We start from the raw sequence: 14748 nt of genomic DNA, 5'->3' as shown, positions 1-14748 counted from the left end.
TATGTGGTTTTGTTGCTTAAGGTATTTTTCTCTCTGCAGCCTTTCTTCAGGCTGTCCAATCTTCGCAAGTTGGGCCTGAGCGACAACGAGATTCAGAAACTGCCGCCTGACGTGGGCAACTTTATTCAGCTGGTGGAGCTGGACATCTCTAGAAATGGTACTCAAGCTTTATCTCTAAAATACATAAATTCTGTTTTAAACTGCTCATATTTACACACACGTTCTCTCACACAACCGTGGTGGAAGTTTAAAACCTCCGCAGTTGGGCTGGGCCTGGGCGATGTGATGATGTTATTCTATATCGCCGATGTCTCGCAAAAATCCCAATGCTGACAGATACCAGACGATTATCGATAATAATGGAAAATACATGTAATAACATTATCATGCGATGTAGGTTTTACCATTAAATGTTGGTGTTAATATGCCCAGTTAGTCTAAGTGCTAGAATGTGCTGCTCTCTTCTGCCGGTTGTTGCACAGATAGACCAAGAGAAAGACGAGTGGTGTCGGCTGATCTGTACCGGCAACATTTTTGTTCTGCAGTTTATCTACGCGCTTTACCTGATGAAAGTAGTCACTGCAACACTGGTTTGTGCGTGTGGTGAACCTGTGTGTGTGTGCACGCATGCCGACGTGCATGTTTGTATGGCACTTGGCGGGTCCCGAATGAACCCCCCCGGGTCTGTATCTGCAGATTGATCGACATCAGCGAATGACATCAGTACGCCGATCGTCTGAAGTCAAACACACCTGATATTATGGGACATCGCAATGATTTTAAGTCGAATATCAATATTTTTTTCAAACACATCGCCCAGCTCTTCTCTACAGACCACACAAAAGTTGTCTTACTTGATCTAACCTGTAAGTAGTTCATCATTTTCAACAACCAATTATCTTCCTGTGCCTCGCACAGCTTAACATTCCCTTTTACTTTGAGACATCTCCGGAATGAATGTGTGAATGTTAAAGATGTTCATCTGTATTTAGACTATGCAGTGTTATATTTCCCAACTCAGCAAATGATGTGCCTTGCGCTGTGTTCCGGGCACACAGCTCATATCCTGTACAACACAAACACACACAGACAAGCCTTAACAGTCAGCTCTCCTCCTGGTTTTCCAGACCATCTGGTTACCATTATTAAAAACACTGAAAAAATGCTCCGTATGTCATGACACTCGACAAATATATTTTGCTGACTCTGCCCCTCTCTTTCTCTCTATCTCAGATATTTCAGAGATCCCTGAGAACATTAAATTCTGTCAGGCCTTGGAGATTGCAGACTTCAGCGGAAACCCCTTGTCCAGGTTAGTGAGTTGGAGGAGCTCTAAATTCCCCTAGAGCTTTGGCTCATTCCAAATCTCACTTTCTTGGTAAACCGAAATAGTGAAAAGTAGGAAGCAATGAGAAATAACCAATTAGAGAAGTTGATTGTTTAAATGATGTAACGGTTGAGAATATTTGTATTCTCAGTCAGTGCGCACAGCCATTAGAGGATGTAAACTTTATTAATCACATGTGTGTTTCTCTCTCTTTATTTACATTAGAGCAGGAAGATGGGTGCAGTTGCTAGCGGTAACCGCTTTCACAGACTAAACCTCATTCATTGTGTCTCCTTTTATTTCCTTTCACTCTGACCCAGGTTGCCTGATGGTTTCTCACAGCTCATAGGACTTGCTCACCTGTCACTCAATGACGTGTCATTGCAGTCCCTACCCAATGACATTGGAAAGTAAGTGAATGCACACATGTGCTCAACAGAAATCTGTCAGTCATCTGTTGAAATATGCGTATTTACATTTATATTTACTAGTGGTGGGCCGTTAACGGCGTTAACGCCGTGAGACTATTATCGCGCGATTAAAAAAATGTCGCCGTTAATCTATTCTCAGAGTTGGGTTGGGAGCTGGGTCTATACTACGCAAGCTATGATGACTTTCACCTTGATATTTTAGCGCGGATGTATACCAGCTTAACTGCACTGTACGGGGCGAGAACGAGATTTTTCAACTCGCGTGATTCGCGTCATTCGCGGAAGCAGAAGCAGCCTCATCATCTCATGACCAGGGCTTCATTCGCGTCCTTAGCGCAGCCTCATCATTTCATGACCAGGGCTTCATTCGCGTCCTTAGCGCAGCCTCATCATTTCATGACCAGGGCTTCATTCGCGTCCTTAGCGCAGCCTCATCATCTCATGACCAGGGCTTCATTCGCGTCCTTAGCGCAGCCTCATCATTTCATGACCAGGGCTTCATTCGCGTCCTTAGCGCAGCCTCATCATCTCATAACCAGGCCTTCATTCGCGCGATTCGCGCAGCAAGTAGGTCTATTGGCTCTTTTCATTAACATATAAATCACTCGCGCTTGAGGCGCCATTCACGTTTGGTCTGAACACAACACAACGTTACTGTGAAATTACCGCATCAAACGTGACGTGCTAACATGCTATCAAGCCGCCGGGTTTGCTTCAGGGAATATTCATTTTTAAGAAGCTTCCCAATAGAAACATCGACAAGACTAAGGTTGTTTGCACATTGTGCAATGCGGAATTGGTTTAAAAAAAACACTTTCTCTCAAAGGGGAAGTGGTCTAGCTTTAGTTGAAACCAGTAACTTTGTATTGAGATCTAATGTATTATGGCTCCTGTATGACATATCGCTTGTTGCTCCCTCACTCTTTGTAAATCGCTTTGGATAAAAGCGTCTGCTAAATGACTAAATGTAAATGTACTGTAGGAGCTCTTCCAGTCTCAAGTACCATCTAAACGGAAATCGTCCCTTAGCTAATGCGGAAGTAAACACAAGTTCATCTTATTGAACATAATTTAATTTTCATCACCAATTATCATAGTAGAACAGCTTTCTCAAGCAGTTTGTGATGCATTTTGGAAACAGGACATGAGCCCCTGGTCTAATGCGCCACCTGGCTTGAGAAACCCGTTCTCAAAGACTTACTTTTAGTCATTATTTGGGTAGCACACATATTCTGAATGCCTTCGGCAGAATTCAAATGAGCCATTTTAATCTAGATTAATCTAGATTAATCTTGGAATTAATCTAGATTAATCTAGATAAAAAATTAATCTATGCCCACCACTAATATTTACGCAGTTGGCAGACGCTTTTATCCAAAGCGACATACATTGCATTATACTATACATTTGTTTCTGAGAATGTGCAATCCCCTGGGATGGAACCCATGATCTTGGCATGGCTTACCCCATGCTCTAACCACTGAGCCACAGGAAAGCCTATTTAGTTTTGAGTTCATGTACAGTAACATATAGTACAAATACAATACAAAGTTAACATTTAACAAAGCTCAAGATAAGTAACTGAAGTTCATGTGAATGTTTAGTTATCCTCCCTGATATTAAAATGTAATGTATGCATATATCACTTACATGCATCAGTATTGATATTGTAATGGATTTACAAATTATCAGTACATTATATGCATTTTATTTTAGGCCAGGCCTAAAATGCATATCACTTATATAGTATATAATATGGACTCACCACCGAGTGGTGTTTAGCTTGATAAAGGTTCTGGGGTAGTTCCCAAACAGCAGATTGTTTCAAATGACTTCCCACTGAATGGCCCTTAGTGCAGATATGCCGTTAAAAATAAATATAATTCTCACTGCCTTTGTCTCATTGCCTATTTGTCATACAAAGCAAAGATCTTATAGACACACACACACACACACACACACTTTTTGGCTATCATTGTGTTGTGCAGATGGAGGAGCCCCTCACACTTTCAAAGTAAGTGGCACACTCACCATCTGACAATCAAACCCGTCTAATTCTAAAAAATTTCTCCTCTCAGTTTGTCCAACCTGGTGACTCTAGAGCTGAGGGAAAATCTACTGAAGTCTTTACCCACGTAAGTATTTCAAACCCTTTCCCCCTGGGATGGAATGAGCTGCTTTTTGAAAATGTGATTTTTTTTTTTAGTTTTGGTTTTGGCTTGTCTTCCGTTTTGCAAAATTTGAAATATGAAATAAAAAAAATATTTATTTATGACAGCAAGCTTGTAAATAGGAGAAACTGTGTAATTATACCATTACAAAGTGAATGGATATCAACTTAAATTGTCTCTCATCCTCTAGCTCTCTTTCCTTACTGGTTAAACTGGAACAGCTTGATCTTGGCAGCAATGTACTGGAAGTTCTGGTAAGAACAAGCTTGAAACTCAATTGCAATGTTTTTGAGTTTAGCCATTCAGATCAAGATTAGAATTAACGTGGCTTTTAAGGCCAAATGGGAGATTGCTTATTAAAATTGTTAGTCAAAGAATTGTTGATGTTATGATGTTATATCCAACATATTTTTATTGGAACCAGTCGTTCTTCACATCTCGTTTCCATCTTCCAGACACCTGCTGATGAATGAAGCATTTGTTACTGTTTATGCCCTTATTCTTATTCTGTGCCTCATCTCGATCTCTGTTCCCCTTTTTATCTATTCTCTTTTGATCTTTTTATTTCTTTCACTCAGCCTGACACACTTGGGGCACTGCCCAATCTTCGTGAGCTTTGGTTGGACAGAAACCAGCTCTCCTCACTACCTCCCGTGAGTACAGACTGCTTCTGATTTGCTGGTTTTCAATATCTAGTTCAGATTCAGATGTTTGTTTATTGACCTTTACAAAAATTGTGTAGGTAATGAATTTGGCTTGTGTGCTTCAAGCTATATAGAATGGCTTAATTCACTTTCAACTGACTGAAACATGACCTCTGTCCTGAACAGGAGCTAGGGAACCTGCGGCAGCTGGTTTGCTTGGACGTGTCAGAGAACCGTCTAACAGAGCTTCCCAAAGAGATCAGCGGCCTTATCACCCTCACAGACCTGCTGCTCTCCGAGAACCTTCTGGAAGTCTTGCCGGATAGCATAAGTGAGACTTATCCCGTATACCATTGGTCTGTTCAAAAATCATGTGGCTCGCCTAGTGTATTACCCTTTACCAACATTGATCGTTAAGAAAAATCATAATACATATGAATATTTCAGGTTGTCCTGGCCAATACACTCATGCAGTGCTATCCGTAAACGTCACGACACTAATCAACGCCAAACAAAATTTCTATGGTAACCTCTCGCGCACAAAGCCCAAATGAAGCTACCCAGAGCGTGAAAAGTTTAGAAGAGCGATTGTCATGCTTTTATTAAAAGTTAGGGCTCTCTGTGGCGTACGATACAGAATTCTTTGCTTGCTATGTAATTACATGTAAGAAGTTTAAAAGGTGTCATGAATTTTTTTTTATTATTATATACTGTTTATTATTTTTTACATTCTAAAATGTCAGAATCAATATGTAATAGGCTATTATCTTCACTGGTTTTGAAGCCGGCTTAAGAAGCTTTCGGTTTTGTGGGCGGGCCGCATTGAAGACTTGGAAGTAAACGCCCACTGTTATGATTGGATAACAGTTCCAAAAGACAGCAGTGTGCCATGTGATGTACATTTCTGTGTCTGGTTGAAAAGCTACGTGCTTAGTTGGAGCCTTCTGTAAAGTTGGTTAGACACTTAGGTTACGCATAATCAGGACATATAAAGCAATCTCTAACAAAACAATGGTGACGCATCGTACATATATTTTTACTCACATAAGATTTTGGTCGGATTCAATATTGACGCACATCAATGCTTTTTAATCTCAGTCTCTCTGCAAATCCAGCATCTTGTTTACAAAGGAATCGGGGAAATGATGCAAACAAACGCTCAATGTTTTACCCACCTGAGCTAAAACGGCTTTAAAAATAAACGTCAACTACGCATTCCTAAAATCAGAATCCCAAGGAAGCGACTGTGCTCTTCCACAACCCGGCACTGCTCAATATGTTGCATGTTTGTTGCTTGGTAGCTCTAAATAAAAATAACTGTAAAAGAATTCCTCACTTTTGCACATAAGACACGGGCTAGCTGCTCTCAAGAGCCCTTTGCTAAAGTGACAGGGTTGCCAGATCAAATAGAAAACAGAAACAATAAGCAAATAAAGACAAGACGAAAATAAACCTTAAATGCTAATTATTTATTTATTTTATTAGACCAAAATAATGTCAAAATCTGCTACTGATTATTTATTAACACCTAAGTGCGGGGCTTAAAAGGCATTGTTAATAACGAACATGGCAGCACTGCAAAAGAGAGTCTATCATTGGAAGTTTAGTTTAAAACAGATGTTTAAACAGATGGACAAAACATATCTTTGCTGAAAAAGATGTCGCTATGGTTACCAGGTTGTCAATCATCACAAATGCGGAAGTGTATATGGCAAAGTCACTCGCGTACCAGTGGGTGGTGCTAGAGCAGAAGTCGTTGATATTCTTCTGTGGAGGCAGTGTTCATTGATAGATAAATTTCCAGGACCTGGCGTCTGTTGGGCCTGGTGTCAATAAAAGTTGTCATTTCAGTAACATGGACGTCTTCAGTTCTGACACTTACAGGATGTTTGTTTGAATACGATGAGCTTTTATATAGCAAAAGATCAGGTTAAAATTGATTTCTTAGTTCATGACACCTTTAAAAACAAACCATGCAGCAGGGTATCCAGTGAGCAGATGGAGTACAGTTATCTGACCCCTGCCTTATAGACACAAGTGCTTTCCTGTAGCTCAGTGGTAAGAGTATGCAAGGTTGTGGGTTCGATCCCTGGGGATGGCAAATACCTATGTAAAATGTATAGGATAAAGCAATGTAAGTCGCTTTGGATAAAAGTGTCTGCCAAATGCCTAAATGTAAATGTAAGTATCAAGAAAGGAGGCAATGAATGGATGGGTTATAATAAGAACATTGTTCTTTAGTCTTCTCCCAGTCTTATTTGACTGGCAGCAATCACAAAGTGACTAGACCAGACCGGACCAGTATGTTTCCAGTGTTTTCACTGCACACTTGTGTGATATTGCTTAATGAACACTCATATGACAACACCAGTGTGGCAACACCTTGTTGGCTCCATGTACTCGGCAAATGTTAACATACAGACTCTTGCATGATTCATTCAATACTGCAATAAACTTAGTTTATAATGTTACAAACCGTATCTGTACTTTTGATTACTTTAGTCTTGCGGTTTTAAACCTGAATCCAAGCACATGTGAAAGTAATACTTACTTCTGTTGTTTTTACAGTAGTGTACAATTTTGCACAAGTTGTTTTAGACTAGGCCACTATGAAGCAAGGCTGCAAATTCATTTGAGAATCACAATACTGCCCCCTACTGTCAGCAAAAGTTTATATTTTTCCTCAGAGACCATGAATTGAACAACACCATGTGTGTTGTACATTAATTCATGCCCAAATGAAGAGTTTTTGTACGTCTTTGAGGATTTTATAGGTTTTATTTGTACAAATACCGAATCTTCTCTGAATCTGTCCCAACAGGCTCACTTAAGAAGCTGTCCATTCTGAAAGTGAACCAGAACCGCTTGGTGCATCTCACAGACGCAATTGGCGAGTGTGTGAACCTAACAGAGCTCATGTTGACTGAGAACCTTCTACAGGTACACACCATATGTCAATACAAACAGGTTCAGCTCCTTGGCAGTTATAATCTGATCTCCAATGCGCAAATTTAACAGATTAGTTTTGTACTGAAACAATTTACTGTAACAACTGAATAAATCAATAAAAGCACACGCAGTCATTCTGAGTCAACAATATGAGTAATAAGCATTAAATATTCTTTTTCAGTCTCTGCCTCGCTCTCTTGGAAAGCTAAAGAAGTTGACAAACTTGAATGTAGACCGAAACCGTTTAAGCAGCGTGCCGCCTGAGCTGGGAGGATGTGTCAGCCTGAATGTGCTCTCCCTCAGAGACAACCGATTGAGTAAACTGCCTGCTGAGCTCGCCAATGCCACAGAATTACACGTGCTGGATGTGGCAGGCAACAGGTGAGAAATATCCTTATGCCAAGAGCTCAATGTTCATATATAATGTATATATAATAACTGTTTGATACCTTAGCATGTGCACTTTACTTGAATCCATCTCCCTATCACTCTGTCTTTTCCAGACTGCAGAACTTGCCGTTTGCATTGGCCAACCTGAACCTGAAGGCCATGTGGCTGGCAGAGAACCAGTCTCAGCCCATGCTGAAGTTCCAGACAGAGGATGATGAGCAGACTGGGGAAAAGGTCCTCACCTGTTACCTACTGCCCCAGCAACCCTCATCCAGTCTCGGTAGGACACATGGAGTGTTCATGCATGATTCTAGTTACATCCATAGCAGTCTCGTCTACACCAAACTTAAAATAATTTTAACAAGTTTTGGCACAGAACCACACATTTAAACAGAAAAAACCTTCTGACCAAGACGCAATCATCTTTCAGGTTAAATATCTATATGTATTGTAGATACCTCATTTCTCTCGCTTTATTCCAGAGAATCTGCTTGACCGTAGCGCTGAAGAGACCTGGCCAACAGACTCTAACTTGAACCGAGTATCAGTCATACATTTTAGGGATGATGCTAAAAATGAAGAGGAAGATGATGAGACGGCAGCAGAGAGGAGGGTGGGTATAGAAATGTTTCCTGGCTGTTCATGCTTAACTGTTTAAATGTCATGTTATTTGTATATGTCCCCGTATAATTGTGTGTGGTATCTGTGAACTAGCAGGGTCTTCATAGGAGAGCCACACCACATCCCAGTGAGTTAAAAGTTATGAAGAACGTTATTGAAGCCAGAAGAAATGAGCCTTATGTAGCCAAGCCAGATGGAGAGCTGGAGTCCCCAGAATCCGAGGTAAATAAAAAAGTGGCCATTTAAAGGTGCTGTTTGTAATTTTTTGGAGGATGTATTGACAGAAATGCAATATAATATACATAACTGTCTTCAGAGGTGTATAAAGACCTTACATACGATTTATCGCACATAACATTAAGGTTTTTAAATATACGTTTACATTCTAATAATTTCACATTTCAACTCCAAATTAATGTAGAAACCACAGATTTGAACATTGAATTACAGTATAATTGAGAGCTATCATGTCTAACAGGTAGGAAATATACAGACATTGAATTAAGTTCTCGAACACTTATGAGTCTTTAATGCTAAATTTTTATATAAATACTGAAGAATTCTCATTAAAGCTTCAAAACTTTGAATTAAATTCCTCTTTCTTTGTCTTTGCCGTTTCCCATAACACAACTCAGTGCATTCATTTATGATTTTATTTAGCACACTGAAATCTGTGCTTACGACAATGCTAGATAAAACGGGCTTTCTGGCACAATCTTGTGTGTTACGTTCATTCAAGCATGAAATAGAACTTAAAACTGGTCCGCTGTCTGACAGAGATTCACTGACGCAGCCTTTAGCTTGTGACTGTACACACCAGACTGGACCTCTGTCGCGTTGTGCCGCATCCCACAGCTAGAAGCTGTGAATCTACAATGAATGCGTCAAAGCAATGTTTCAAATGCTTTTAAATGGTTAACAGCCCTAACTTTATGCATTTTATATAACATTGATACATTCTGTGCCTATTTCTGATTGGTTCACAGGAAAAGCGGTTAAGTGGGCTATCCAATCAAAGTCATGATTCTCAGGCATCCAGTAGCACTGCCTCAGCAACTTCTCACGATGAGAAGCGGGGAGTAAACCGAACAGGGGTGGTGCTAAACAATGTACAGGCTCAAGTGGAGGAGGAGCTTGATGAGATGGAGGTAGAGTATACTGAGGTGAGCCATGCCATTGTTTTTCATATTTTGGACTAATGACAATGACAGTCTGATTTTAAGTGTGTGCACAAACTGCAGTATAAATATATTTTTAAGAAAAATACTTTATAGTTCCTTTAATAATGTGCTTGTAGATATGAGCTTGCTAATATCAATAGTTCTGTTTTAAATTACAAGTAAATCACATTTTTTAACTCCTCTCAGCCCACCGTGCACTTTGCCGATGAGCCCATCATCCGTGGTGGCGATGATGAGGATAACGAAGACTACGCTGACCGGAGTGACGAGGACTCCCGAACGCCCCCACCTGCAGAGAAACAGCGGCTTATACGTAAAGACACACCACACTACAAAAAGCACTTCAAGATCACCAAGCTGCCCAAACCCGAGGCTGTCGCCGCCCTGCTGCAAGGTTTCAGCCCAGACGGGCTCTCATCTTCTGCTAACACTCCTGAGGATGAGAGAGATGGTGAAGAGGATGAAGAAGAGGAGGAAGATGGAGGACTTACAGTCAGTACTCCCTTACAGCACAGACTAGAAGCAGTTGAGCTAGAAGACAGCAGGCTGAGTCATGTGAACTCGTCCCTGCATCCGGTCAAGGTAAGGCAGCCTAAGAGATCCAGACCTGGAGAATTTATGCAGTTGAGGTATTAATAAACTCGCAATTACTCCGCAAATATTTTTTTTTAGTCCATTGCATCAAGTGATCAAACGATTTTTTCCATTTTATCCACGTTTAACGGTTAAGCCTCTGGGTTATTGGAGTAAACAGTTGTGTGAGAAAAGATTTTCAAGCATACTTTTGCTTGTACAGTAGTTCTGTTGCGTGTTTTTGCCTTTAGAGCAAAATTGCTTCCAATGAGACATCTCATATCACTTCAACTGTTATTGAAATGGCACAACCCCAAATCATAAAGCTGCTCCCTTTGTTTTGCCACACCCTTGGCAACACGTTAGCTCCTCCTCCACAGCTTGACTCCACCCCATCGAGCACCACTCTTGCCTCTCATAATCATTATTTGCTGTTTCTGCTGCCTGGGGAATCAGTGCACACTGCCTTTGCCAACCTTTTCACAACTGTGTGTCTGTGTGTGGGTCCGAGTGTGTGTCTTTAATAAAATATAGAGTAGAAAAATAAATAATAAAAAATCAGCCCATTTTTGGTTTTTAAAATGAAGGTTTGAAAAGTGTCGCGAGCCCTTTAAATGAAGTGTGTCTGTTTGTGTGTGGTCTGTTTGACTTGATGATGGTTGAGTGACTGAGGAATGCATGCATAGGGCTTGTAGGTGCATGTTTTTTGGTTTGACTTAGCAGTCCAACATTTGACTGGTCCTGTGTGAATATCTAGTGATGTTGTTGATGTCTGTAATTGTTTTCTATTATATCTGTTTTTTTTTAGTTTTAACATGCTCATCATTACTGGGGTTAAAGGAATAGTTCGCTCAAAAATGAAAATTCTGTCTTTATTTGTGACCCTGGATCACAAAACCTTAGTCTTAAGTAGCACGGTATCATTTTAGGGAAAAGCCATTGTATGGGTCAAAATTATAGATTTTTCTTTTATGCCAAAAATTATAAGGATATTATGTAAGGATCATGTTTCATGAAGATATTTTGTAAATTTCCTATCCTAAATATATAAAGACTTTACTTTTGTGAGTGGATGGCCTGCTACGGTGCCTCTGACTAACAACTTCAAAGGCCTTTTTCTGAATATTTTTTATTTTTTTCACTCTCTCAGATTCCAGAGTTTTAAACAGTTGTATCTCAGCCATTTATTGTCATATCATAACAACCCATACATCAGTAGAAAGCTTTCAGATTATGTAAAAATCTCAATTTCGAGAAATTGACCCATAGGACTGGTTTTGTTGTCCAGGGTCACATTTACTCACCCTCGAGTTGTTCCAAACCTGTGTAAACTTCTTTGTTCTGCTAAACAGATAAAAAGATATTTGGAGAAATGTTAGTAACCAAACAGCTCTCATCCCCCCTTGACTTCCATATTATTTATTTCCCTACTATGGCAGTACATAAGGGATGAGATGGGTAATCTACAATCTTAGTGTGAGTAGATGATGACAGAATTTTTGGGTGAACTGTCCCCTTAATAATGGCAAGCTGTAACTCTGGTTGCTTCTTCCAGTTCTGCAGATTAAAAACATGGCTATGTCATTAAATGCAACACCCCAAAAAACAACCTTTAATAAAATGCAGCATTGTAATGTCAATCAATTTGACATATTTCAATCTTTTTTCCCCCCAATAATACAGTGTATGTCAGTGTTTGCTGTATATGTGGTGGTATGGGAGTTGTTCTTTCCTACTGTTGGGTGTGTGTGCTGCACTCAGTTACTGCCCTGCTTAGTTGTGTGTTTGGTTGTGTGAGAGTCTTTTTCGATGTGGGTTTGTGTGCGTGTCATTCGGTCAGCTGTGTGAATGTTTGTTTTATGTATTTTAATTTCCAGTCATACAGCTTTTTTTGGCCTGACTAATCTGCATGCCCTCTTGCTGGTTCCTGTCCTAACAGGGGGTGTCATTTGATCAAGTCAATAATCTGCTGATTGAGCCTGCTCGAATTGAGGAGGAAGAGGTCTGTACCTATTCTCTTTCCATCCAAACCGCTCTCTTCCTTGCTTTCCCTCTTTTTTGATCATTCACTCACCTCCAGATCAATAAATCACCGCCAACCAAAAAATCCTATTAATAATCCAATCCCAATGTCTAGGGTACTGCTGACTAACATTTTCTTTAAACCACCGCTGTTGTGATGGACCCCGTGTTTGGAGAGGAAGACTTGTGTCATCTGTTTAATCAGGGTTAATGTATAGTTAGCTTGTCGTTACGGCAAAATAAACCCCAACAGGGTATTGGTCCTGATCCTGTTAAGGGGTTTATCTCGTGAACATTGTCTCGCTTGGTACATGGCACCAAATAAATGGACATGAAATACTGATTTGAGTACACTTTAGGCTAAATTATGTTCAGTATACTTCATACTAAAGCATTTTTATATAAAGTTGAATATTTGTTATCTAATTTCAGGTATAATAAAACATTCTAAAATGTTATCTTCACACTTGCCAATCTTTTATCCAAACTAGGTGACATTACCGTGTTTTCTGCCTTCATTTTTGTTGTGTTTTTTGCTCTTCCATCGTCTGCTCCTGTGTCAGGTTCTGTGGCCCAAACCAACAAGCTAATAGGAATGTAACATTTTTGCAGCATCGTTTTATAGGTGTTTGTGCCCCCTCTGATTGAAATGACTAAAACTCTAGCAGGACAGCTTTGTGTATAAATAATTGATTCTGTCATATACCATTATTCAAAATGGAAGTTTTCAGAAGCCCTTAAAAACACATGTAGACTTAACTACAGGCAAATTCCCGTGTCTGTATCCACAACCATAAAAGTACCTTCCTAAATTTAGCTTCTGTATAAAACAGTTATATTCTGTCAATGGTCATTTCATTTTCACAGTGCAGGATAAAAACATAAAATGAATAGTGATATCATCAGCTTTGATTTCAAAAGAAACCTCTCACATTAATTTCTCTCATTCATTTTATTAATATATGGATTAGTTATAGTCATATCTAAAATGAGGGGTGTTCAAAAAAGCTTTTACCAGCAGCTATAGCTGTAGATAAAATAACAAGCGTGTTGCATTTCATACGTTTCTGAGGAATCAAGAGTGGAGTCCAGTTCAAATCTACCGGGCCAGAACATTATTCTCTCTCCTTCACTTCCCATCTGCTTTCCCTTCATCCCCACTTTGCATGGCTTGCTGAGGTAGAATCAACCATATCTAGTCCTACAACACATCACTACACAACTGTGCAAGACACCCATAAGTCCTTCTTTCATTTTGTCTCTTGTTAGGTATCTCACAGCATGACTTGTTTCATGACACGCGTGTCCTCACCTTGATGAGTCAATGCAGATGTTTTCTTTTCGGTTAAACTGTACTTGCTTTACTGTTTATTCTCATTAGGATGATATTGAATTGGGTATTGGTTTCAAGTTGATATTATCATCAAAAGGAACCGAGATTAATGTAGATTGTATTTGTTTCAAATCTGCCCTACAATTTAGCCCTTGGCATCTCTTAATATGAACATTTGCACTTAATCTTTAAAACTCAAATCAGTCTTTTAGGGTTTTTTATATGGGCATATATATATATCACATAAATATATAGCATGCATAGACTCTTGATGTTCTGTCCCAACAGTGGCTTCTCTCCTTGATTTTGTTTTTCACTTGTAAGGTAGGGAAAATTGTGTTAAATCTGTTTACCCGTTTACTTTGACTTCATCATCTAACACACGTTGTTGAATGGTATTGAGTTGTATATAAACATAATTAGCCCTTTCAGATTTCTAATCAATAATCTTACAAAGAGTATGTGTAACCTGACAACGTATCAGGTTTTAAACTGTGATCTTTTGAAAATATGTGAAACGGAAAAGTAAACCCTTTTTACTCGCCTAGTGTATACTTATAGATATTGTCACTAGCTTTTCTTTTACAGCTTGACACATACGACACATACGATTTTTTGCAATTTTGAAATCTTCAGATTTTTTATGTCTTTCATTTGTGTCTAAATCTCTGAAATTACTCTTGAATGATCTACGAGTAGTATGTTTTCACTAAGATAATGTAAGTAACAATTAATATATCAAGGAAAGAAGTTTGCTGCAGGACAATAAACATTACCAGTCTCCACATTTTTATCTTCGCTCTAAACAAGCATGCACTGCATGAAAACTTTTTACCTCCAGTTTTTGCGCCACCTTCAGCACATGACTCGTGTTTCGGTTTCAAGTTAAACTGCTCATAGCTAAAGTAACAATTGTTCTTTGTGACCTGCTTTCGAAAGGAGGTTTTTACTGCACCAGTGTGGGATTGTCTGATCTCTTTCTTTCATTCGTAGCTGACACTGACCATCCTGAGGCAGACTGGTGGCTTAGGCATCAGTATTGCAGGAGGGAAAGGATCTACACCTTACAAGGGTGATGATGAGGTACAGTCCCAGAGGTTTTTGTG

The 14748-nt window shown here is 39.5% G+C and overlaps 1 protein-coding gene across 15 annotated transcripts in view; it reads left to right on the top strand.

Annotated features, from left to right (window-relative positions):
• The window catches only part of scrib (scribble planar cell polarity protein), an 80077-nt gene that overhangs the window by 38642 nt on the left and 26687 nt on the right, over positions 1-14748 (top strand). For 11 of the 15 annotated variants that reach the window (XM_056754297.1, XM_056754363.1, XM_056754290.1 and 8 more), the window contains exons 2-17: positions 40-157; positions 1234-1312; positions 1648-1737; positions 3837-3893; positions 4120-4183; positions 4508-4582; positions 4760-4904; positions 7395-7513; positions 7704-7903; positions 8026-8192; positions 8395-8525; positions 8627-8755; positions 9520-9696; positions 9901-10296; positions 12227-12289; positions 14636-14725. In XM_056754297.1, the coding sequence (XP_056610275.1) occupies positions 40-157; positions 1234-1312; positions 1648-1737; positions 3837-3893; positions 4120-4183; positions 4508-4582; positions 4760-4904; positions 7395-7513; positions 7704-7903; positions 8026-8192; positions 8395-8525; positions 8627-8755; positions 9520-9696; positions 9901-10296; positions 12227-12289; positions 14636-14725 (2100 nt within the window). The remainder of the gene's footprint in view (positions 1-39; positions 158-1233; positions 1313-1647; positions 1738-3836; positions 3894-4119; positions 4184-4507; positions 4583-4759; positions 4905-7394; positions 7514-7703; positions 7904-8025; positions 8193-8394; positions 8526-8626; positions 8756-9519; positions 9697-9900; positions 10297-12226; positions 12290-14635; positions 14726-14748) is intronic. The other 4 variants (XM_056754395.1, XM_056754405.1, XM_056754279.1 and 1 more) reach the window with 2 other exon arrangements.

This window comes from Triplophysa dalaica, chromosome 1, assembly GCF_015846415.1.
Source record: "Triplophysa dalaica isolate WHDGS20190420 chromosome 1, ASM1584641v1, whole genome shotgun sequence".
NCBI classification, from domain to species: Eukaryota; Metazoa; Chordata; class Actinopteri; order Cypriniformes; family Nemacheilidae; genus Triplophysa; species Triplophysa dalaica.
Note: the sequence above shows the minus strand (reverse complement) of the source record. Positions and strands in the feature narration are given on the sequence as shown.